At 42.3% G+C, this 26791-nt stretch overlaps 1 protein-coding gene across 1 annotated transcript; it reads left to right on the top strand.

The window, feature by feature from the left end:
* The first annotated feature begins 19181 nt into the window (after positions 1–19181).
* LOC130989340 (dirigent protein 22-like) lies at positions 19182–20107 on the top strand. The gene has a single exon (XM_057913301.1). The coding sequence runs from the start codon at positions 19331–19333 to the stop codon at positions 19946–19948; it is 618 nt and encodes a 205-aa protein (XP_057769284.1). The 5' UTR covers positions 19182–19330; the 3' UTR covers positions 19949–20107.
* The last annotated feature ends 6684 nt before the right edge of the window (positions 20108–26791 follow it).

Genomic DNA, 26791 nt, shown 5'->3' with positions numbered 1-26791 from the left:
CTCAACTGTTATAGAGTTCAATCTTTTAGCTAGACTGAAGTTTCTGGATGTCGAAGACCGAAGAAGCTGAAGACTGAAGACTCAGAAGATCAAAGCTCGACTGAAGATAAAACAACTGAAGAAAGCTACTGGTGATACGAAGGACACCGTGAACTAGAGACGTTTAGTTAACAAGAAGACAAACTAACTGAAGACAACGGCTGTTCAAGAGAAGGACAAAAGCTCAAACTGATTCTTCAGTTGGACTTAAGTCTCACGTGCAAGCACGTGTAAACAACGGAACTTCGACTTGAGTATATCAGTCGACATTCTTCATCGGACTGAAACGTTGACACCCGCATTAAATGCTCCTGCAACAGCATTAAATGCACCCGATATGAAGATCGTTCTTTCCAGTACACCAATTTTCCTTTTCATGCTAAAAGTCAGACGCACCCTACTCCAAGGACAAAAAGGATTCAAACCTTCACCTATAAATAGAGCTCGAGGAACACTGCAATCTTCACCGATTCAAAGACTAACACTGAAGCTCTGTCAAATTCTCAAGCTAGCCTTAACTTGAACAAAACTTTGAATCGAAGAAGTGAGTACTCAAACGTTGTAAAATCAGTCTTACTGATTACCTAAACTCTCTTAGAAATCTAGGCAACTCTTGTTGAATCCTAAGCCTAAAATCGATTACTTGAGAGCCTGTTCTCAGTAATTTTAGTTGGAAGATTTCGAACCCTTTTCAACCGAGCGAAAAGAGTATTTGAGTAGAGAGGAGTTCAGACCAGTGCTCTGACTTCAGAGATCTTAGCCACCCGCTGGAAAAGGCATTTGTGTGTCTTAGCGTGCTAAGAGAGAGCGGGAAATCTAACCCAGTGTGTTGGTACTAAAATTTATATTTTCAGTTTAAGGTTTGATGTGCACCCGTAAGCACAAGCTCAGAGTGTTTGTCAGACTGATCATCTGGCCGTGGACATAGGAACTTATTTTCCGAACCACGTAAAAATCCTTGTGTTCTTTATTTTGTTTTAGTTATTCTTATTTGCGCTAAAATTGTTTACATCTGAATTTGATTAACTAAAAAGTGAAACTAAGGATTTCATTAAGTGACAAACTTTCTAAAAGCTATTTAAACTAAGTTTAATTTCCGCTGCTAGTGTTATTAATCTAACTGATAATTCTCCGGATAATCAGTAAGCTTCATAACACTCATCTGTTTACGTTCAAACTTGACTGAAGCCTTATCTGGACTAAAGTTATCTGATTGTTTCAGTTAACTGAAGTCATACACTGATATTAATATCAGTATCAATCGCTAACCTCACTACAAAAAAAGTTCCTAATAATGACATGAGGCTTGGTAGCTAATATTCGTGTCATAAAAATTAGTGGCGTTTGAAAGTGTAACTATTAGTGATTAGCTATATCATCTGATGAGGAGTGATATATACAGAGTAGAGAAAGAAGACAAATCAGAGGAATCAACCTCTTCGGAGGAGTTAAGCTGGTCAGAAGAATCATTCTTACCAGAGGGATTTCAGTCACTAAGAGACAAATCATTCACCAAAGGAATGGCTCATGCCAAAGAAATGGTTCTTGCCAGAGAAGGCATCACCATCAGAGGAGTCATCCTCGCCAGAGAAGTCATCATCACCAGAGGAGTCATCCTCATCAGAAGAGGCATCACCATCAGAGGAGTCATCCTCGCCAGAGAAGTCATCACCACCAGAGGAGTCATCTTTGCCAGGGAGGTCATCATCATCAGAGGAACTACATCCGCCAGAGAAGTCGTGCTCGCCAGAGGAATGCTAGAAGACGCGGGGAAACCTCCCGCGTAAAGACAAAGTTACTGTTCTACCCTTCGACCACGCAAGAAGCATGCGTGGGCACTGATTTTACCTTTTTACCCTCAATTGTAATCTATAAATAGACCTCAGCTCGTGTATTACAATCACGTTATCTCATATTTTCGAATACAACAGTTATTTTCTCTTTCGCGCAAAGTTTCCGATCGCTTTACTTCATTCGTTCCGATCATCTCTACTAGGTATAGTCCACACTTTTCGTCTCATAGTTTAGGTGTTGGTTTCCTTAAACACCAACTGGCGTCGTCTGTGGGAAAAGCTACTGGGTTAGGACGTGAGATTATGGTCGCCGGCGTACGCAGATCTGCAATTCTAATCGGATTTGCGTGCGTCGGCACCGATTGAGCCGTTAATTCGGGAACCCAACTGTTTTTGATCGGTTAATTGTGTTTTCTGGGTTAATATGTTGCTAATCTTCTATGATCTGCGTTGATTTATGTTATTGGGTGCATGGGAAAAGGTGGCGAGAGCTATGAACAGTGAATTGGGGAGAATTTGTATTTAATTAACCGTTTGATCGGTTCAATTTGTAGAATAGGAGTTTTATTTATAGATCTGACGTATATATCGGGGAATTGAGGAATATTGCTCTGTTTTTGCTTATATTGAGTTTTTACGGATGATTTGTGGGTTTCGCTTCGGTAAAATGTTGATTAGTGCTCCATTGTGATAGTGGTTTAGCTTATGTTGTTGATCCGTGGCTATTGTTCGTTTACAAGTAGTGCCTATCAGTGTTTTCCATGTTTTCTGTGGTTAATCTCCGTTTTTTGTCGGGGAAATTGTGGTTTGAGGCTCTGTTTTGATTATGCCGGGTGATTTTTCCTTATGGATCTAGTGTTTTACATCAGGTGAACGGTGGATTGATCTTTTATTTCTGATATCCTGGATCTATGCTATTAATGGATGAATGTTTTACGTGTAAACATGATAAGTGTGGATGATCTTCGTGTTTTCTCCGACAACCTTAGAATTATGCTAATGGGCTGTGGGACATTACCCTGTTCTTGGAAGATGTGGGGTTTTGCTATTAACTTAGGGGTTTCGTATTGATGAAAAGTTGTTTAGCACTCTGTTTTTATTTTCATGAATTTTGGCCGTTAACTCATGGGTTTTGCACCGATTAATATGCCGGTTAATACTTGGTCGATGTTGTGATGGGGTTCGTGCTGTGGATCTGTGGATAATTTTCACGCAAAGGGAATAATCATTGATGTTCTTCATGTTTTCTTAAACTAATCTTCGTTTTATGTTCTGGTTAACGCATCATATTGTTAATCTGGCTGATTGCCATGATAATTCTAATTGCTTGTAGGTTTGGCTGTCATTATAATGCATGACCGTGTTAATTGTAGGTTATAGTGTTCATTTCCTTACATGTCTCTTATTTATCTATCATTTCTAACGTATTACGCTAATAAGTTCGTTGGTGGTTGCCTTGTTTATGCTTGTCTTTGGATTTCCTATTTTGGTTCTCTGGGTGCTCTGTTTTCTCCGCCGGACATTGGTGGGGGTTCACGGGGGAAACCGCCGTTATGCGGGCTCTGTTTTCTCAATCTATGCCCTGGGTTTATTTCCCAGTGTATAGAGTTACTGCGTGGGGAATTTTTTAACGGTCTCTGTACCGGTAGCCGGGATTTCTTATTGGATTTCTTATATCGGGATTCCAATCGATAACGGAGGGTTTATTCTTTCGTCGTTGGGATTGTTTCTCACTTTGTTTATGTGTAGGTACCATGGGATCCTCTGACGCACACCGCAACCTAGAAAAGGAATTTGACTCCGCTGCGCTCACCACTGAGGTGCCTACCTCATTGTTCAACAACTTGCAGGGCAACACAACCTTCGCTACGCCACCTGGCTTCCCCGCTGTCTCGGCTACTCCACTGGCGGGATTGAATGGTAACTTCCAGAGGTCTGCTCTGGTGACGCCAGGATCAGAGATGCCGAGCTTGGCCCCCACATCTGGTGGGGGATCGATTAACTTTGGGCTGGCAGAGCAGATGATGGCCTTGCTCAGTTACGCTAACATGCGCCAGGCAATGGGAACTCCGATGCTGTCTATCATTCCTACTGTAGCTCCCTCGGTTGGAGCAGCAAACCCGCAGGGCACTGAGGCCCCACCTCCCGCTGCCCAGGAGGCAAACACTTTGGCAATCAACAAACAGGCTGCGATGCCTCTGGAAATGCAAGGGGACCCTGCTGACAGGGAAGTGGAAAGAAGACCAGAAGGGAGCCGTGTCAGGCTCAACAGTGTTGTTAGAAAGGAGAGGGTTGACGAGTCTGATAGTCAATCCGTCTCCCTTGTGTTCGAGGAAGAGAGACCAAAGGAGAAGGCACGGTTGAAAAACCAAGTGTCCCAGCTGAAACACCAACTCCAGGATCTGGAGGACTCACTAAGGGAGAAATCCCGGAGGGAGGACAGGGAACAAAGGTCAGGAAAATCACACCGGGTAGAGAAGTCCCATCGATCAGAAAAATCGCGCTATACAGAGAGATCAGAGGAACGGGAACCGGAGTATTCCTCTGGCAGACCTGAATATAGAATTCACAAGCGCCACGCTCGTGACGCACCCAGGGACAAAAGGGAGCAGGGGAGGCATAAGGGGGACAAGAGGGCTAAGACTTCACGATTTCACCCCATCAGCAACCGTAGTCCTTTCTCTGATGATATTCTGGCAGATACCCTACCCAGAAGCTACAAGCCCATCTCGCTGGATTATGATGGCACTACCGATCCGGAGGTGCACCTCAATCGGTTTGATGGGTTGGTCACGCTGCATATGTACACGGAGGGTATCAAGTGCCGTATCTTTTCAACTACTTTGACCGGACCGGCTCAGTTATGGTTTGGGATGCTTCCCCCGAATTCCATTCACTCTTTTGAAGATCTGCAGACTCGCTTCCTACGACAGTTTGCGAGTTCGCGGAGGGTAGGGAAGTCAGCCCTTTCGCTGATGGATATCACACAGGATTAGGGTGAGACGTTGCGGGAGTACACAGCGAGGTTTAATCTGGCCGCTCTGGAGGTGCCAGAGGCAGAATCACAAATCAAAAATTACGCCTATGTCAGAGGACTCAGGCCGGGGATCTTCTTTGACGAATTGCAAATCCGACCAGCAAGGGATTTTGATGACATTATGGCAAGGTTGCCGGGCTACCTGCAGTTGGAGGATGCCAAGATGGCGAGAAAGGTGGAAAATGATAAGCATAGGGTCAAGAAAGCCGAGGAAGCACCTGAGAGACAGAGGCAGCAAGATAGGGCCCCATTCAGAGGGTTACCTCCTAGGGTATTGCCACCCCAGGGAGGAATGCCATCCCATCAACAACGCAGTGTGAATGAGGTCACACAGTTTACTGAGTACACGCCCCTGAATAAACCACAAGACGAGATCTTCCATTTGATAAAAGACCAACCGTTCTTTCGGGCACCGGGAACCTACCGGAATGGGCCGCCACAGGAAGGGTCCAATAACAAGTTGTGTGAGTATCACAATGCCTTCGGTCACCTTACAAAATATTGTGGACATCTTAAGCATCAACTGGAGCTATTAGTGCGCCAGGGACTCCTTGATCAATTCATTGACAGAGGAAATGAGGGTCAGAGGCGGAATGATCAGAGGGATCAGAGAGATCAGAGGGATCAGCGAGACCAGCGGGATCAGAGGAATAATCGGGATCTACGACAGGAGCAGGGGAACAACAGAGATCGTAGGCCTGATGACAACCGGGATGATCGCAGGGAGGGGGCAGAGAGGCAAGCCCCTCCTCCACCATACAGAAGGGAAGTGCATATGATTTGCGGAGAGAACGGGACGCCCACGTCAAATCGGGCTAAAAAGCAAGTCATCAGAGCAGTAAAAACAGGGTATTATCCTAAAAGGGTCATGGAAATTGCGGGTGCGGCAGAAGAGCCGGCGATTACTTTTGGAGCAGAGGATATACGTACATTAATGTACCCGCATGATGATGCGCTGGTCATCACGGTGGACATAACGGGCTGCATGGTTCACCGTGTCTTCGTCGATTCAGGGAGCGCCGTGAATATTTTATACAAGGAATACCTCCAAAATATGGGAATAGAAGTGCACATTGAGCCCACAAACGCTCCTTTGTTTGGGTTCGGGGGAGAGATGGTTATGCCGTTAGGGTATGTGGAGCTGCCGTTGATCCTCGGCAGTGCAGCCAATAGCAGCAGAGCAAGGATGGTACGATTTTTAGTTGTGGACATGCCCAAACCTGCGTACAATGTCATACTCGGACGACCTGCCTTGACGGCATTCATGGCCGTGATCTCTATGTTCCATTTGAAAATGAAATTCCCAGTCGAGGGGGGAAGAGTAGGAGAAGTTTGTGGGGATCAAACAGCATCGAAAGCATGTCACGTCCAAATGCTTGCACACTCATCGGGCCAGAAGAGGGAAAGAGTGACAGAGGGATCAGTTACACGGAAGAGGGGAAAGGTGGGCGAGGTGCACGCCTTAGCAGAGGAACGCCAAGAGTTGGCGGATTTATTAAAAGACAGAGATAGCACAGAAAAAACCGCGCTGGTGTCCACCAGTGATGTCTGCAACATGATAGAATTGTTTCCAGGGAAAGAGGGTTTCCAGACAAAGATTGGGTCTGCCATGAGTGATCAGGTCAGAGAGGAACTCATTGGTTGTCTTCGAAGAAATGCAGACGTGTTTGCATTCAGTACCACCGACTTAAAGGGGATTGATAGAAAGTTGGCAGAGCATTGCCTCAACGTGGACCCTAAGGTGAAGCCGGTAAAGCAGAGAACAAGGAACTTTGGGGCAGAGAAGGACGCTGCAATAAGGGAACAGGTCTACGGATTGTTGGAAGCAGGGCACATTGTGGAAGTGCAATATCCGGAGTGGATTTCAAACGCGGTGATGGTACCCAAGAAAACAAACACCTGGAGGATGTGTGTGGATTTCAGAGATCTAAATGCTGCTTGCCCAAAGGACCATTATCCTCTGCTGAGGATCGATCAGCTGGTAGATACCACTTCAGGGTGTGCTTTACTGTCCATGATGGATGCATACCAGGGATATCATCAAGTCAGGATGAACAAGGGAGACATTGCCAAAACAGCATTTGCCGTTTGTTGCGGGGTGTATGGATGGAGAAGTATGCCCTTTGGCTTAAAAAATGCGGGAGCTACATATCAGCGGATGATGGAGAAAATTTTCAAAGAACAATTGGCCAAGAACATTTCGGTATACGTGGATGATATGCTTGTACGGAGTATCAGGGCAGAGGATCATGTCTCTGATCTGGAAGAAATCTTCACGGTGGTCAGAGATCATCGGCTCATGCTGAACCCAGCAAAATGCACCTTTGGAGTCACAACAGGGAAGTTTTTGGGATATAAGGTCACGCCTGCAGGGATTGAAGTTAATGCAGAAAAGGTCAAAGCTATCATGGAAATGACACTGCCCAGAGGAATCAAAGAGGTGCAGACTCTGAATGGGCGCATCACTGCTCTGAGCAGATTTATATCACGCTCAGCAGAACGCAGCATGCCATTTTTTAAGGTGCTGAGGAAGGGAACTAAGTTTCTGTGGACAGAGGAATGCAGAGCGGCGTTTGAAGATCTTAAAGTGTATCTAGCCAGGTTACCGACTCTGACCAAGCCGGTGCCGGGGGAAACGTTGTATCTGTATGTAGCGGTGGGAGAAGATGCGATCAGCTCTGTGCTTATCAGAGAAGAGGGAAGTCACCAGAAGCCTATCTATTTCGTTAGCAGAATCATACAAGGGCCTGAGCAAAATTACACAGAGATTGAGAAGGCTGCTCTGGCAGTCATGGTTACGGCCAGAAAGTTGAGGCCTTATTTCCTTTCACACCGAGTAGTAGTACGCACGTCTCTACCCTTCAAACAAGTTTTGGGGCGCCCGGATTTGTCGGGAAGAATGGTTAAATGGGCTGTGGAGTTAGGGGAGTATGATGTAGAGTATGAGCCGAGAACGGCGATCAAGGCACAAGCGTTGGCAGACTTCATACAAGAAACAACTCGTCGTCCTGTACCAGAGTTTTGGGTGGCCTTCGTGGATGGATCCGTAACGAAAGAGGGATGTGGGATCGGGGTTTATATCACTTCACCAGGTTATGGAACATACCAGTTCGCCATCAAATTCACTTGTCGGTTGTCCAACAATGAAGCGGAATATGAGGCCGTGGTCAGAGGGGCTCACATCTTGTCAGAGCTCAAAGCCGAGTGTGTCATCATAAAGACAGATTCCCAGTTGGTTGCCCAACAGTTTTCAGGGACTTATAGTATCAAGGATCAGCGGATGAGGGCGTACCATTCCAAAATCAGTGAAATGAAAGAAAAGTTTGTGGAATTCAGGATCGAACAAATTACCAGAGAGGAAAATACGAAAGCAGACCTACTTGCGCGAATGGCTAGCGCGGTGGAGCAAACTTGGAATGATGAAATTATTTTACTTTGTGATACCAGAGAGATGGAGACTTCGCAGGTGTTCTCGGTAGAGATCAGGGATGATTGGCGGGCTCCGATCATACACTTCCTAAAGACAGGGGAACGGCTAAGCAAAGAATCTAATCAGAGGGCGCGCTATGAGAATTACTGCCTAATCAACGATCAACTCTTCAAACGATCTTTCACTCAACCTCTGTTAAAATGCTTATCGCCAGATGAAGCTAACTTTGCTCTGAAAGAAATTCATGCAGGTTGCTGTGGTGGGCATACGGGATTTCGGGACCTTGTACGCAAGATCATCCGGGCAGGGTTCTATTGGCCTCATATCAACAAGGAAGCCAGAGAGTTCGTCCGCAAGTGTGAAGCCTGCCAGAGGCATGCCGGGAAAATCAACACACCAGGGGAGCCCATGGGTGTCATGTACGCTGCCTGTCCGTTTGACAAATGGGGCATTGATATAGTCGGAAAGTTGCCTACAGCACCTGGAGGGAAATGCTTTCTCATTGTGGCAGTAGACTATTTTTCTAAATGGGTCGAAGCTGAGGCTGTGGGCAAAATCGATGAAGTTACAGTGGAACGCTTTATCTGGAGGAATATCTGTTGCAGATTCGGAGTTCCGAGAATCATTGTGTCTGATAATGGGACTCAGTTTACAGGGCAGAGGATTGCGGATTTCTGCAACCGAATGGACATCACACAGCGCTTCGTCTCGGTGGCTCACCCGCAAGCTAATGGTCAGGTGGAGCTGGCTAACAGAACAATTTGCGAGGGGATTAAGAAGAGGCTGAATCAGAGCAGAGGGAAATGGGTGGAGGAGTTAGACACCGTTCTCTGGGCCTACCGAACTAGTCCAAAGACGGCAATAGGCAAAGCACCCTTCACGCTGGTATACGGATCTAATGCAGTGATACCAGCGGAGGCCAGACTGGAATCATACCGAATCATCACTTATGATACAGAATACAATACCGATCTCCGAAGAACAGAGCTCGACCTTGTGGAAGCACAGCGAGAAGAAGCTCAACTCAGAGCAACAAAGTACAAAGGAGTCATCAAAGCAGGGTACGATAAAAGGGTCAAAGCACGGAAGCTGGTCAAGGGCGATTTGGTCCTAAAAAGAGCCGATGCGTTAAAGGCAGTGGGAAAATTCGAAGCAAATTGGGAGGGTCCATACATAGTCACAGAGGTCTTGGGTGGCGGAGCATATATGTTGAAGGATTCAGACGGCAGAGATCTCCCTAGGCCATGGAATATAAACACGCTCAAGAAATTCTATGTATAACTGATTCCTAGCAGGAATGCTCACTTTGTAGACCGGATACTCTTTTTCCCCACAGGGGTTTTAACGAGGTCCGGGGCCATAATATCAATAAAATAGATATGTGGTTCTAGGGAATTCCCTGGTGTTGTTTCATTTATTTCAATTATCGCTTTCTTACTTTACATATGCCACTTAACATGTTCATGCAGAGCATTGCACATGTCACTAGAGGGGGGAGTAGGGTGTATACCCGTAATCCCTGATTTTCAAATTCAAAAATACAAACTGCTTCTTAGCAGGACAAGGGAGGAACAAAATACAAAAATCGCTTCTTAGCAGGTAAAAGGGAAAGCAAACATCAGAGACTGACGCCTCTTCTTCCACGATCCAACACTTCGAGTTCTCTTTCGCCGCCGGGACATGCTCACTTCTCAGATCTACTTCAGCTCCACCCCACGTCTGCAGAATATCAAGAAAAATAACAAGTCAAAATGCCGCAGAGAAGGAATACAGAAAAGGAGCAAACCAACGTCCAGATCTGGGGAATCAACGCCCGGATCCGGAGAATCAACGTCCAGATCTGAGCAAGACGGCAATAATGCTCTCAAGTACGGGAAGTCCGCTCATTACAACCACAAAGCTAGAAACCTGCACTGGAAGCACAGGGAGGAAAGTGGAGCCTCTAGGGATATGAGTGTTCTGAGGGGAACTTTCCATACCTGAGTGCTTTACAACCAAGATGGGAAAAGATACGGGAAATGAGAGACAAGGGACGGCAGATCTAGGGTTTGAGAGGAAGTCGGAAAAGGGCAACGAGGGAGCTTTCTTTAAGAATCTTGGAGATAAAACCCTCAGGCGGGGGGGAGTCCTATTTTTTCAGTCACCAACGGGCGCCGACATACTTTCTCAAGAGGACTCGCTCCCCCGACTGAGGGCGTTGAGACCAGGATAAGAAGGCAGCTTAAGCCAAAAGGACGGGAGATCTAGGGTTTGAAGAAGAAAACAATTTGAGGCGGCGGAAAAAAGATGAAGGATTCTAAGCTAGGTCATGAAGTGTGGAGGGTATATATAGAGGCAGTGTTGGGCTTAAGGGAAGGGCTAAAAGATAATGGGCCCATGAGAGTAATTGGGCCGGAGATGGAATAAGAAGTAATTGGGCCAACATGTTCATAACAAAGTATTGCACATGTCACTAGAGGGGGGAGTAGGGTGTATACCCGTAGGTCCCAATTTTTAAATTCTAAAATTTCTTCTTAAGGAAAACAGAGGAATCACGCTCCAGCAGAGCAGAGGAATCACGCTCCCGCAGAGCAGAGGAATCACGCTCCAGCAGAGCAGAGGAATCACGCTCCAGCAGCGCAGAGGGAGGGTTACCACTTAATCGTAAGCCGCGAAAGTTGGTCGTGCCATCCGGGCCTTCCATGCTCCGCGCAGAGGTTGCACATAATCGTAAGCCACGAAAGTTGGTTGCACCCCCCCTTGGGTCCTCCATGCTCCGTGCAGAGGTTGCACTTAACCGTAAGCCACGGAAGTTGGTCGCACCCCCCGGGTTTTTCCATGCTCCGTGCAGGGGGTTACTATTTAATCGTAAGCCGCGAAAGTTGGTCGTGCCATCCGGGCCTTCCATGCTCCGCGCAGAGGTTGCACATAATCGTAAGCCACGAAAGTTGGTTGCACCCCCCCTGGGTCCTCCATGCTCCGTGCAGAGGTTGCACTTAACCGTAAGCCACGGAAGTTGGTCGCACCCCCCGGGTTTTCCATGCTCCGTGCAGGGGGTTACTATTTAATCGTAAGCCGCGAAAGTTGGTTGTGCCATCCGGGCCTTCCATGCTCCGCGCAGAGGGTTACTGTTTAATCGTAAGCCGCGAAAGTTGGTTGTGCCATCCGGGCCTTCCATGCTCCGCGCAGAAGGTTACTATTTAATCGTAAGCCACGAAAGTTGGTTGTGCCATCCGGGTCTTCCATGCTCCGCGCAGAGGGTTACTATTTAATCGTAAGCCGTGAAAGTTGGTTGTGCCATCCGGGCCTTCCATGCTCCGCGCAGAGGGTTACTATTTAATCGTAAGCCGCAAAAGTTGGTTGTGCCATCCGGGCCTTCCATGCTCCGCGCAGAGGGTTACTATTTAATCGTAAGCCGCGAAAGTTGGTTGTGCCATCCGGGCCTTCCATGCTCCGCGCAGAGGGTTACTATTTAATCGTAAGCCGCGAAAGTTGGTTGTGCCATCCGGGCCTTCCATGCTCCGCGCAGAGGGTTACTATTTAATCGTAAGCCGCGAAAGTTGGTTGTGCCATCCGGGCCTTCCATGCTCCGCGCAGAGGGTTACTATTCAATCGTAAGCCGCGAAAGTTGGTTGTGTCATCCGGGCCTTCCATGCTCCGCGCAGAGGGTTACTATTTAATCGTAAGCCGCGAAAGTTGGTTGTGCCATCCGGGCCTTCCATGATCCGCGCAGAGGGTTACTATTTAATCGTAAGCCGCGAAAGTTGGTTGTGCCATCCGGGCCTTCCATGCTTCGCGCAGAGGGTTACTGTTTAATCGTAAGCCGCGAAAGTTGGTTGCACCCCCCGGGTCCTCCATGCTCCGCGCAGAGGGTTACTATTTAATCGTAAGCCGCGAAAGTTGGTCGCACCCCCCGGGTCCTCCATGCTCCGCGCAGAGTGCTCAAGCTTGGATGGGAAGCAGCTTGGATGGGAAGCAGCTCGGATGGGAAGCAGCTTGGATGGGAATCGCGAAATCATTGACAGAGAAAGTAACCAAATACTCGTAAGAGGAGGCGGTGAAATCCCTATCATAAAGGTCAACCAAATCCTCGTAAGAGGAGGCGGTGAAGCTTTTATCCGAAGAAGTCAGCAAAATCCACGCCAGAGGATTCACCAAGATCCTCGCCAGAGGAGTCATCAAAATCCTCGCCAGAGGAGTCAGCAAAATCCTCGCCAGAGGATTCACCAAAGTCCTCGCCAGAGGAGTCTTCCAAACTCTTGCCAGAAGAGTCAACCAAAATCCTCGCCAGAGGACCCTTCCAAACTCTTGCCAGAAGAGTCAACCAAAATCCTCGCCAAAGGAGCCTTCCAAACCCTTGCCAGAAGAGTCAACCGAAATCCTCGTCAGAGGAATCAACGGAATCCTCAAAGCAGAAATTAAAGAAACCTCAAAGAAGAGGATCAAAGGAACATCAACAGCAAGCATAACGGGCCAAATCAAACCAACAGAGGAGAGGCGGGAATATAAATTCAGACATCAACAAGCAGCAAAGATAACATAAGGAACAAAGATAAAAAAAAAAAAAAAAGTACAAGCGGGAAAGAAATTTCATTAGAAACGTGCCCAAGAGATAGAGCTGTACACCAAAAATCGGAGGTAAGTATTCAGTCTGTACAAAATAAAGAGTTACAGAAATTGTTATCAAATTAGGCAGGAGGGATGGAGGTATCTTCAGGGGAAGTAGAGGAAGCAGGGGCAGAGGCAGAGGAAACCAGCAGAGGGACATCGCTTGTGGGGGGTCCGACTAGCAGACGCCCCCTCTGTAAACACAGGCAGCATGCCGATTTCTTTCACCTTGGGAAGACGAGCTCCCAAATCCAACAGCTTCATAGCTTCCTGCACATATAAATTCTCATCCCTATACAGATCAAACAGCTGGTCCATCGCGGCAGAGGAGGAGGCAGAGTCGGCAAAAGCTGAAGGCGCTAAGTCGGAGGGCAGGGGAGGCTCCATGCTGAACTGAGAAAATGTCCGGGTGCTCTTGCCAGTGGGATCCCGCAGCCGGTTCACAAAGCGCACCAGGGAAGCAGAGAAAGCAGGCCTATACATGGGGGCAGAGGGCAATGAGTCAGATCCAATCCCAAGAGTAAAATAGGGAATGACCTTCTCCAGCACTGGATACCACCACTCTGGTTTCCCTGGAGAATTTGCAGGGATCCCCATCAACTCGTTTATTTCCTCATCCTTGAGGTTATCCATCAGGGCTCGAAAATTCAAGGAAGCAAGTTGCTCCGGGGTGGCTCCCGCCATCTCCAATGCCTTTGTAGCAGTATGCTCGATCACGTAAGCAAAGAGGGGCCCAAAATCCTCCAGGTACTCGGGAGTCTTTTTGAAGGCCCCCAGAGTGCCTTCCAGCATCACCCCCAGGAAGTGCTGACCCTGCGGAGACAGGAAATACTCCAGGCGTTGATCTCGCATCCCCAGAATGTAAGCGCGATTCTGAGCCTCTACAAGTGTCTTCTTCCAGCCACGCCGAGTTTCCTTGTAGGCTTTCTCGTACCCCGCCTTGAACTTGGCAAGGCTCTCATGGCTTTCCTTGGTTGTCCTGGTCAATTCAGAAACCAGGGAGGACTTCTCCACATCTGACTGGGCCAGCTGAGCCTTCAACTCAGCGATCTCCGCCTCAGCCTTGCTTAAACGCTCCACAACCCCAGCGACATCATCATCACGCTTGGCGATGTCCGCCTGCTCCTTCTCTCTTTCTTTCTCTGACATGTCATAGTCATGAATACACTTAACAGCTCCCCACATCCAAGCCTCTACCTGCAAGGAAGCAAAACGGGTTCCAACAATGCGATCAAGAGTTTAATAATTTCATTCTTCCTCTAATAAAAGTATAAGATGCAGGGTACCTGAAGAGCCAATTGGCACAGCTGAGTAGCTAAAGCCCCCCGTGTCAGCTGCTCCACTTTCTCCTGGTCCTTTGAGTGGACACGAGCTATCAAGGCATCAATCAACCCCTGCCCCGACAAACTCGAAATCGGCCCAGGAACGAGATCCTCTGATTCATCAGCAGGAGGTACAACAGCTTTGTCTTTGCCCTTTCCCCCGGCAGAAGGGAGGACCTTGGAACCACCAGCAGACTTCTTCGCTGGCCCCTTCCCCTTTTCCACTGCAGAGGAAAGGACCTTCGAACCACCAGCAGACTTCTTCGCTGGCTCTGAAGACTTGCCGGCCTTCTTCAGGCCCTCCTGCTTCTCCTTTTCACCCACAGAGATCAGAGAACCCCTTTTCCTCTTCTTTGAAAGCTCAGTAAGGGTGACACCGGGAGCCGAGTCAGGCGAAGGAACCTCATCAGTAATATCCACGATCTGGATATCCTCTTCACATGTGCCAGAGGCACCACCAGTGCTGGGACGTTTGCCCCTATGAACAAGGGCGCCCGCATCAACCTCCTCCACGTCAAGTGGGCGCGAGGCTTCCACATTTCCCTCTGGGATCTCTACCACAGGGGGAATATTGGCCAGCTCGGTCCCGATTGGTTGTTCTGAGGGGCCCATCCTGGAAGCAGAGCCCCCCGAGCCATGTTCTCCACTGGGAACAGGAGAAGTAATGTCAGGCAAATTGTCTCCGCACTTGTTTCTCCAAGACATATCTGCAATTTAAAACGCTACATCATTAGCATCAGGGTAACAAAAGTTAATGTATTTTTCTAATCTATATTTTTTTTTACCTATCGATTTCTTTGGATATAGGGGAAATAGGCCATTGTGTGCCAGAGCCGAATTGTTCTCAGCAAGGTATCTACATTCTAAAGGCTGGGCTTTGTTCATAGCGTTTAAATGGGCTATAACCCCCAAGTCAAAGTTGGAGGGAGCTTCTAGGGAGGCTGGCCTATAAGTAGTCCGGGAGCCATGTCATTCTAGTTCCAAAACATTGTAATTACGCCAATTGCCGACAAGGGTGCGCACATAGCAGTAATTGTATAGAAAGTCCTTATCAAAGGAATTCAGGGATGAAAGGAAAGTGGTGGGATGTTTCGGATGAGCAGCGAAGCTATACAGGGGACTGCCCTGCATGCGGAGAGTCTGGGTTTGACAAAATAATTTACCGGTGTCTCCAACACCGTGGGCGCGGCAAAGAATATGGAAGGCGTATAACCGCCGGATGGCGGAAGGAGTAACCTGGTAAAATGGGATGCGATAGTGGTTACAAACACTGACTAAAAGGGCAGGGGGAGGAAGCCTTAGACCAGCATTTATCTGGGCTTGCCAGATGACTATCATTTTGTGGTGTCGAAGGCTCTCGTGGGCGTTGAGTCTTTAGAGAAGGCTATGAATTGTAAACCTTCAGGGTGTCGACACTTGCTCTTCAATTTTTCCACCTCCACGACACCAAGACGGGAGGCAGGAACACGCTTGGGAGGTTGGGGTGTCTTCTTACCCCTCTTCTTAGGTGGTGAGGGATTGGGGACAGGTTGAGAGTCATAAGAGGCAGAGGGGGAAGGGAGGTTCTCGAGATCCTGGAGTTGAGGAGATGAAGATGAAGAAGCTTGGGGGGAGGGAGAAGGCGATTGCGAGGGTTGAGGAACAGAAGTGGAGGCCATGGTCAAAATATCTAAAACCTAGGGTTTCTAGCACGCTCAATCAGAGCACCAACAAATTTCAAAACTACTTACACTAAACACAAAATTGCAGGGGAAGAGGATGCGCGAATTACCTAGGCCAGAGAAAGATTGACGGTAAAACCTGGAGCGGAAGGGTCACAGGAAAATACACCGGAGAAAGGGAGAGAATCGCCGGAAAACGCAGATGGAAAAGTTAGAAAATTAGAAAAGATGAATAGTGGGCAGCAAAATTTCGAACAACCCGACTAAGTAACATACGCGGGCAACTACCACCATACGGGATGAACGACGCGTGGCATACGAAAATCGATCAAGGGCTAAGAATTCATATGGAAAGGCGAAAGGACGCGAAGGTTAAAAAGTAACCTCGGGGTACGGAAAAGGCACTATAGAACGGGCAGGCATTTAATGCAGATGACGTCACCCGCGCGGACGAATCCTCTGAACTAGTTGCACTATCCCAGAGTGAACTAGTCAGACCAGGGGGGGTGGGAGTAACAAAAACACCAGAGAGCAACTTACAGGGCTTACCTTTATTTTCATATAATAATAGAAGTGCTTATATCTTCACAATTTGCAGGGATCAAGGAAAATAGCACAGCGGTGGTCTTCACAATACCTCACTGGTCTGGTTCAACCAGACTAGAGGGGGGAGTGGTTGATGAGGAGTGATATATGCAGAGTAGAGAAAGAAGACAAATCAGAGGAATCAACCTCTTCGGAGGAGTTAAGCTGGTCAGAAGAATCATTCTTACCAGAGGGATTTCAGTCACTAAGAGACAAATCATTCACCAAAGGAATGGCTCATGCCAAAGAAATGGTTCTTGCCAGAGAAGGCATCACCATCAGAGGAGTCATCCTCGCCAGAGAAGTCATCATCACCAGAGGAGTCATCCTCGTCAGAGGAGTCATCCTCATCAGAAGAGGCATCACCATCAGAGGAGTCATCCTCGCCAGAGAAGTCATCACCACCAGAGGAGTCATCTTTGCCAGGGAGGTCATCATCATCAGAGGAACTACATCCGCCAGAGAAGTCGTGCTCGCCAGAGGAATGCTAGAAGACGCGGGAAAACCTCCCGCGTAAAGACAAAGTTACTGTTCTACCCTTCGACCACGCAAGAAGCATGCGTGGGCACTGATTTTACCTTTTTACCCTCAATTGTAATCTATAAATAGACCTCAGCTCGTGTATTACAATCACGTTATCTCATATTTTCGAATACAATAGTTATTTTCTCTTTCGCGCAAAGTTTCCGATCGCTTTACTTCATTTGTTCCGATCATCTCTACTAGGTATAGTCCACACTTTTCGTCTCATAGTTTAGGTGTTGGTTTCGTTAAACACCATCATCAAATGTCACTAATTTTTGTGACTCACATAATAGCTACCAAACTTCATGTCACTAATGGAACTTTTTTTTGTAGTGCCTCTCTTCAACTGAAAACTACCTTGAGACTTAACTGAAATCTTCAATTGATATTTTATCCAAAGCTTTTCAGTATCAGTTAAGTTCTCTTATATATTCAAACTTCAGTTTTCGCAAAGAGTTGCCCTATAGGTGTATTCCTCCCCCCTCCCCCATACACCTGTTTAGTGACCCTCCGGGCCCCAATATTTTTTTATAATAAAAATTAAGTACTATAATTCATACTAATATAATAAATTTCATTTTTATAAAATATTACTAAAATAATAGGTACAATAATGGGACAACGTGGCACACACAAAATTATAGATACTAGATCCTACATCCCATTCCAATTTAAATTGTAGAAAAACAAAATACTAAATGTAGAAGTATATTACTGGTAAGAGCATCCGCAGTGGAGAGCTCATATTGGCTCTTAAAAGTGGTCCCCACCACTTAAGAGCCTCTTCCCCATAGTGGGAGAGCTTCCACTCGGGATTTTAAAATTTTCTTTTCATTTTATCTTTATTTATAATGTTATTTTTAATTAATTTTAATATTAATTTAACAACATAAATTTCATTAAAATTAAAATTTAACATTACATTAATTAAAAATGAAATAATTAAAAAGCATATTACAATAGTTTTCATTTCTATTTTATCCTTATTTTAAATGCGTTTGTAAATTAAAAAATAATAATTAAAAAGTTAAATGAAAAATTAGGATTAAAACTATTTGGAAGAAAGTTGATATTGTATTGAATCCCACATTTAAAAATGTAGGATTCTCTATAATTTGTAGTACACTATAAATAGAAAAGCTACACTAAGTTGATATTATATTGAATCCCACATTGAAAAGTGTAGGATTCTCTACAATTTGTAGTACACTAAAACTACATTTAATTAAAATTAAAATTTATGTTTTAAACGATTTTAATGAAAAAAAATCGATTGAAAAAAGGTAAATTTATTTATTTTTTATTTAAAGGGCGTGTGCATTCTAAAATACCGTCTGCATCGAGTGCAAAGAAGTGAGCCCGGAGCACGCCTTCTGGGCACAATATTGGGTGGGGTCTCGGCCGAGCCCGGTGCGCATCGGCTCCGAAGCCCCCAACTACGAATGCTCTAAATACTCCATCTTTCTTGAAAAAATAGTCTTAAAAATAAGTGACATGAGTTTTTAATAAAATTACTGAGTGTATTATGAGTGGACAAAGGGTTTGACCTTAGGAATAGTGATTTAGTGAATAATAAGGAGAAGAGTGGTGGGCCATGTATGATAAAATAAATAAATAAATAAATAAGTTTTTTTTTTTTTTTACCAAAAGTAAGATACTATATTGAGAATATAATATGCACATAGTGTCCATAAATGAAATAACACTATTCTTTGTAAACGTATCAAAATAGAAAAAAATTATGATCCTCTATTTTGTAAGAAGAAAGAATATAAACTTGAATTTAGATAATTGATCCGTCTAACAGATCTCGATTTCAATCTCATGCAAATTTTTATACTTCCTCCATCCCTTAAAATTATATCTTTATTTCTTTTTTGATATGTCCCCCAAATACAATATACGATTTTTTCCGTCATTTTCAATACTCTCAATGTGAGATCTTTTCTTGGTTATCAATACATTTTATTCATTAGCAATACATTCAATAATTTTCTTAATTAATCATTTTCTAATTCCCCCTAAAAAAAATCATTTTTTATTTGAATTCGTATCGAAAAATTCTAAGCATAAATATAGGGCTAGGGACAAAAGGGATAAAATTATTCTTTGGTAGCAGTGGAATACATGGGTAGATGTGGATCCTCACATATGCCCATAAACAACAGGCAAAGGTCCAAATTTCGCAGCTCATTGTACAATTATTCCCACATTTTCTATTAATTAATCGTTAATTACTCGACCCATTTCGACAACTAAAATCTATATAATCCCACATCCGTACTTCACACCAATACACAACTTACTACTACTATCTTTGATCAAATCAGAAAGAAAGAAAAAAAGATAAAATGGCCAAATTATCCAATATTGCTTTAATTTCATTAATTTCGTGCTTGTTCGTGTCCACGCTAGATGCATACGCCACCAACGTGAAGGGAAAAACATTCCTCCGTCGCATCCGCGGCGAGAAAGAAAAAGTGGTGAAGCTCACTTTCTACGTGCAGGATCTGCGCGTGGGCAACCCTAACCCCATCGTGTACGAGGTCGCGTCGGCCTCCGTCACCAGCAGCTCCCCGACGAGCTTCGGGAGCGTCCACGTCGTGGACGACCTGCTGACGGAGAAGCCGGCCTACGGCTCCCGCGCCGTGGGCCGGGTGCAGGGGCTCACCACCTCGGCCGACCTGTCGGTGAACGCGGTGGCGATCAACCTCAACTTCTATTTCACGACGGGGCGGTTCAACGGCAGCACCATCAGCGTGCTCGGGCGCAACCCCGTGGCGGAGGCGCAGCGGGAGCTGCCGGTCGTCGGCGGCACCGGCGCGTTCCGGTACGCGCGCGGGTACGCGGTGACGAGCAACACGTATAACGATGCGGAGACGCACTACTCTGTGCTGCAGTACACCATATACACCACCTACAACGCGAAGCTCAACGAGAGTGATGATGCTGAGGTTGATGAAATGTGATGTCGATCAACTATGCAATAAATAAGCACAAGCGAGCGTGCGTGTTTGCTTTGGTAGCTAGGTTAATTAATTTCAATTTTTAATTACCATGGATGCTGTATTTTATTTTCGTTTGCTAGTGCAAATGGTGCATGATTGAGTTTTGTGTTGCGATGATTACTGATCGAGGTCTAATTAAGTAAATAAATTTAAGAACATGTTTTATATATAATAAAATTAGGAATTAAATAATAATATAGTACTCCCTTCATCCACAAAATAACTCCCTATGAGCGAGTGACACAAATTTTAAAAAAAAAATTGTTAGGTGTGAGAAAAAGTTATTGAGAGTGGTGAAAAGATGTTGTAATTAACATTAGGAGTTGTGAAATGTAAAAAGTAAGTGAAAAGTAAGTGGTGGGGAATAGTCTAAAAATAGGTAGGAAGTTCTTTTATGAATGTTCAAAAAAGAAAAATATCATCGAAAAGTAGCTCTAAACATAATATAATTGGTGTACTAGATCATTTTACTAGGAAACTTAATTACTACAGAAAAATATATAAAACTATTTAATTATCAACTTAAAAAAGATATATACCCTTATTTTTTGTATATATGAGTCATGGCCAATGCCGCATTCCCCTCCCCTCCCCCCAGGTTTGCTCCCGGGTTATATTTTTCATCGTAAAGACAATTTCTTACGATTTAATTTGTTGGTGTGGAGGCCATTGTACAATTACTCACACAAAATATCCATAATCCCCACTTTGTCCCTTGTACGTCCGCCACTGATTAGGTTGAGGATTCGAGACGCATTATAAAAATGAAATGGAGAATCATTATCGATCATTATAATTGAAAAAAACAAAAAAACAAAACATTACATAGTGCGAACTCAAGTGACGATTATGTCTGCAATGTAGTCATATGAGATCTTGTGTCTCATTTCTACTGCATCGTTTTATTTTTTGTCACTTTTAAGTTTTTTAGTAATTATTTATCATTTTCTTAAATTATAATTTACATATCTTAATAAAATTTTAAAATAATTAACTAGGGTTCATGAGTACAAGAAATTCGCAAATTGACAACATAATATAGACAACACACTTTTAAAATTGTTATCTATACGTTAATAGACGACGGTTTTCAGCTTATCCGTCATTTATGACCGCGAATTTAGACAACGGACACTTAAGAGCGTTATCTATTAGCTTAATAAACGACGATTTTCATATGCTCGTCGTCTATGTGGGGGCGGTTATAGACAACAGAGCCAAAAATCGCCGTCTATTAAATAATAGACAACGGAGTTTGAACGTGTCGTCTATAACCGCCGGACATAGAGGACATATATACATGTGAAAACCGTCATCTATTAAACTAATGGACAACGATATTAGGCAAACGTTGTCTATTTTGAATACAAATGTCCTAATTTCTCTTTGTTATTTTTTTTCACTCACGCATATGCTCTCTCTCCCTTGGCTCCCTCTCAGTCGTTTCCCTCCTTCCCCGTTTCTCTTGTGAACGTCGCCGGTTCTCGCCGCCTCCGGCGCGGCGAGGCCGGCGTGTCTCTCCCCTCCTCCTTTTTTTTCTCCTTTGTTTCCCATTAATCTAAATTAGTAACTACCTAGGGGTTTTTAATCTTCTTCAATCCTATTCTCCGGCGAGTTCCGCCGCTACCACCGCCGTTCATGTCGACAATTTTTGTCTCTTCTTTCCACACATCATCCAGGACTCCGCGGTATAGCTTTGCAGCTTCGGATCTGAAAATTTTTGACGACATTGGATAACTGCTGCAATACGATTTAATTTTGGGTTAATTGCCCATAAAATACTGAACTTTTGTCCAATTCTGGTTTTTCACACAAACTTTGAACTGTAGCGTGATAATTACTAAACTTTAGATTTTATCTTATTTTTCTACTAATCCAAATTCCGATCAAATATCAGGCTAATATTTGACGTGACGTATCTATTGTTAATTTCTTATTAATAATAATAAAAAAAAAGAACACAAAGCAAATAACCCAAATTGTCAATAACTTAATATATCAAATCAAATAATAGTATTTTTTTAATCCTCAAATTTAATCAATTTTTTCTAGTTCACTATTACACAATTAATTACTCCAACATATAAAAATAGAAGTCATTCAAATAGTATAAATATATATAGTTTATAAAAAAAAAATCTTTAGATAATAAAAATTTAATAAACTTTATTACTTAGCTAAATAAATTTTTTATATATTAGTTATTGATGATTAAAATGTTCTTTGGCTGACACACCTAAGTTTGAAGAATCCCCTTATAATGATTGAATTTATTCAATTAATTAATTCAACTAAAAAAGTACTATTATTTGATTTGATATACTCCCTCCGTCTCAGCTTTTTGTATCCACTTTTAGTAGTAAATACTACTAAAAGTGGATACAAAAAGTTGGGACGGAGGGAGTATAAAATTATTGACAATTTGAGTTATTTGCTTTGTGTTCTTATTTTATTGATAAGAAATTAAATAAAAATTATTATTTTGCCAACTAATTGTCACGCAAGAATAAATACGCCACGTCAAAATTGGGACGCCATATATATTGGCTTGGTATTTGGCGAAATTTGGATTAGTAGCAAAATCAGATAAAATCAAAAGCTTAGTAATTATCACGCCACAGTTCAAAGTTTGTATGCAAAACCAGAATTGGATGAAAGTTCAGTATTTTATGGGCAATTAACCCTTTGATTTTTGTTGCGTTTTTAGCATTTTTTTTTTAGCTCAATTAAAGGTAGTAGCTAGTTGTTTTATCTACTCTGCTTGTTGTTATTCATTCCTGTTGTTATTATAGGAACCATATTTTGATATACGGTTCGTGTGCCCACGATCCATTTCGGATATCTAACAAGTACATACAAAAACCATAATCCTACAAGGTAGTAAAAGAAGTATACCTGCGAAACGAGAAGTGATCGACTCCAGAGTTGATCTTCCGAATTGTTCCCACGGCAAGATTCGACGTTGGATGGCAACGATCTTCGAATCCTATCTCAACTCCAATGAACAAACACTCTCAATCTCTTTCTTTCTCAATTTCTCTCTTTCTCAAAATTGTGTCAAAAATTGCTACGTGATTCATTCTTAAGAATGATATCACATACTTTTCTTTTCCTTTACTTTTGATTAAAAATAGCAAAAGATAAGAATAATAGCAATTATTATGTTTGCCATTTTACTTTTGATTAAAATAGCAAAAGATAATAATAATAGCAATTATTATGTTTGCCATTTTACTTTTGATTAAAATATCAAAAGATAAATTATTAATGAGAAAGAATCTAGAGATAATGAATTGTTTGTCCACTTGAGATTTAAGCCTTAATTTGGGCCAATCGGGGATCTACTAGCTCGAATAAAGTTTGGCCTCCCAGTGCTCGATTTTTCTTATTCAGCCCAGAATATAAATCGAGACACTAGTATTAATTTATTCCACTAGAAAATTAATACTGAATTACCTCTTTATTCTTTAGGTGAGTCGGGGCTAGTATTAGACTTAATTAATCTCCGTGTTTAAGATATCGAATATCCATTAATTAATTAATTCCTCTGACGATCAATTAATTAATTAATTAGTCGTTTAATTATAAACGACATCTCGAGTGCTACCACTTAAACTTATTATCGTATCGGAACTAATTCCACCTGCAGGGTTTAATACGATAAACTTATTAAGTTCCTCAAGAGGATATTATCATCCTGTTATTAGCAGGACACGGTTCCTTATTGCAATATAATCGCATGTCAAATAATAATTGCTATCACCCAAAGTATCGAGTATATTGAGCTTCAAGAGAACTCTCACCCATGATAAATCAAAGCAATAGTCAATCTATTATTCACACCGATTAATCCAACTAAGGTTAAGACTATTTAAGTCGCCGAGATCTTGATTCTTAATTAGTCAGAATATAAGAATTCATCTCACTGTGATCCTGTTCAATACACGAAGGTACTAGCATAAATAAATAGCCAAGACAAACTATTTATCCATTTATGCTACAATCTAAACCAGCAACTCGTCCATAGTTGCCTCGATTGTGAACTCAATTTATATCTCAACTTTTTCCAATTATATGATCTTCTGTGATCTACAACACACCATATAATCTATAGTATGAGATAAATTGGACTATAATAGGATTATGCAATAACAATAATTCAGATAGGAAAAAAGTAGTGAATAAGGTATCAATATATACAAGCATAAAAGTGTTGCTTTAAGTATATAACCCTTCAGTTATTGGTTGCTGCTCTAATATAATGAATTAATGAATTGTAATAAGAGATACTACCTATGAATTGAACTGCTGTGAAGTGAAAGATTGTTGTAACAGATGGTGGCAGAGTGGAGGAATTGGATTTCGGTAGGGATTGAGAAGATATACCAATTTTTACGTCGGTTTATAAAAAAGCTGCGTATAAAGTTAAATGCTACGTGGTGGCTTGGTACTTAATCAGGATTAGTAGATTTAATAATCTAAATTACGTTAATAGAACTAACTAATCTGCTGGTAAAAAAAAACAATAAGGTTGGGCATGGGCTCTTCTATTCTACACAACTCTCCACATATTAAGGGAAGAAGAGGCGCCGGCCGCCAAAGGCGGCGAGAACCGGCAACACTCACCGGACGAGAAAGAGAAAGAGAGAGAGAGCGAGGCGCAAGTTAGTGATTATTATCACACTTTCCCCCGACTTAACTATACTTAGCTTAGGTTGGAGTGCGAAAATTTTTCAATTTTTGTAATTGATAATTAATTAATTAATTATTTAATATTAATCTAAAAAATTAGGATTTATATATATATATATATATATATATATATATATATATATATATATATAACCCTATAGGGATGGGCTAAAATAAGAGCATTTCTTAAGATGTAAAATAAGAATCATTTTTAGCCCTTAGATCATCAAGATCTACGGTTGATTCATAATCCTGTGGGATGGATTTATGGTCCTGAGTTCGAATCCCAAAGGTAGCAAAAATTTATTTTTCACAATTCATACATTTATACAGCGAATTCATACGTGTTCTATATAAAATTCATACATTAAAAATTGCTCTTATTTCTTATTTTAAGATGTGCTCTCACGGTAGCCCACCCCCTATATATATATATATATATATATATATATATATATATATATATATATATATACACACACACATATATAAATATTTTTTATTTCAATTTTTCATGATAAATATTAATTAAAATTTATTACATAATAATATTTTTATTTTTATAATAAAAATTTATAAAATAATTAAACTAACAGTGCGTGGTACACATTGTGACAATAAGTTGTGGGTTTCCATCCGAATTTAGTAGCAGTATATATAGATTGAACCTCTCTCTCTTCTCTCTCTAGGTTGTGATTTTAGTGAGAATTATATTTTTCACAAAAATATGAGAATCATTAAAATTATTATATTTATTGTAAAAATAAATGTATTCGCTGCTAAATTTATAGCGACAGATTTGAGTCTAAATTTTGTGATTTCGGATTTGAAATATTAATATGAATTTGATATCGGTTGTTGAGATTTGATATTGGATCCAGTGGTGGTAGTGGAAATTTAAATAAAAAATTTGGTTAAATATTAAATGCAACATTAGAAATAATGAACTTAGTCAATGAGACCTAGCTCAAGTGAAGACTCTCCTTTGTGAGAGGTCTTGGATTCAATTCTGCCTTTGTATGGTTAGTTTTCTTACATCGTGTCGATAGTGTTCTCACCTTTGTGTGGCATTGAGGTCTCATCTGTGTACGAGTTGCTTATTTGATCATATAATAAACACCCTCTTATAATTCTAAAAAAAAAGGAAGAGGAAGATGAAATAATGAACTTAATTTTGAACTTGAAATTAGGCTTTACTTGTACTATTCCTACTTTCACTTCAGATTCACATGAGATCCACTATATATCTTCCATTTTCGATTTGTTATAGTATTTTAACTATATTTTCTTTAACTTTAATTTATTATATTTTCATATATTTCAAAATAATTAATAGGTCTCACTCATCCAATTAAAATTTATAATTATTTCTTATATTTATTTGAATTTATAATAATTTATTATTATAATTAATTAATTCAAAGTCAGGATATATAATTAAGAGTAAAATTTTGAAGTAGCCAAAATGAAGCATAAAACACAATTTATGGCCACTCATTGAAAAAACATAAAATTTGATCATTTTTATTGGTTTCGAACGTTTTTACCCTTAATGAGGCAGACCGTGTAGGATCAGACACGCGGGTCGCGTAGTGCCATAAGTGCCAAGATTTTACTTGGTTTTATTTTGGATTTCCGTTGGCACTTTTGACATTATTAGTGCCATAAGTGCCAACGAAAATCCAAAATAAAACCAAGTAAAATGGTCCTTTTGACACTTATGGCACTAATAGTGTCATAAGTGTCATACGTGCAGCATAAATACAGAAACAACAGTAATAGAATCAAGAAATCATGATGTGAGATGAAGCACATGAAACAAACAAACAAACAAAAAACTCAAAAATGGATCATCTAAATCCTGAATGGATAATCTAAACCCTAAATGGAACATCTAAATCCTACGGGGAAGTGTTTAAAAGAAATCCAAAATAAAACCAAGTAATAAAATGATTTTCTTGGCACTTATGGCACTATTAGTGCCATAAGTGCCATACGTGCAGCGGGCGCTGACTTTTCCCCGCGAGCGCGCAACTCACTCATAAGCTTCCAGCAGTCGCGCAATCACCCAGCGATCGCACAATCACCCTAACGGCCGAATAAAAAAAATAT

The sequence above is a fragment of the Salvia miltiorrhiza genome, chromosome 6 (genome assembly GCF_028751815.1).
Source record: "Salvia miltiorrhiza cultivar Shanhuang (shh) chromosome 6, IMPLAD_Smil_shh, whole genome shotgun sequence".
Classification (NCBI taxonomy): domain Eukaryota; kingdom Viridiplantae; phylum Streptophyta; class Magnoliopsida; order Lamiales; family Lamiaceae; genus Salvia; species Salvia miltiorrhiza.
The sequence above is the reverse complement of the archived record's forward strand: the minus strand, read 5'-3'. Positions and strand labels throughout refer to the sequence as shown.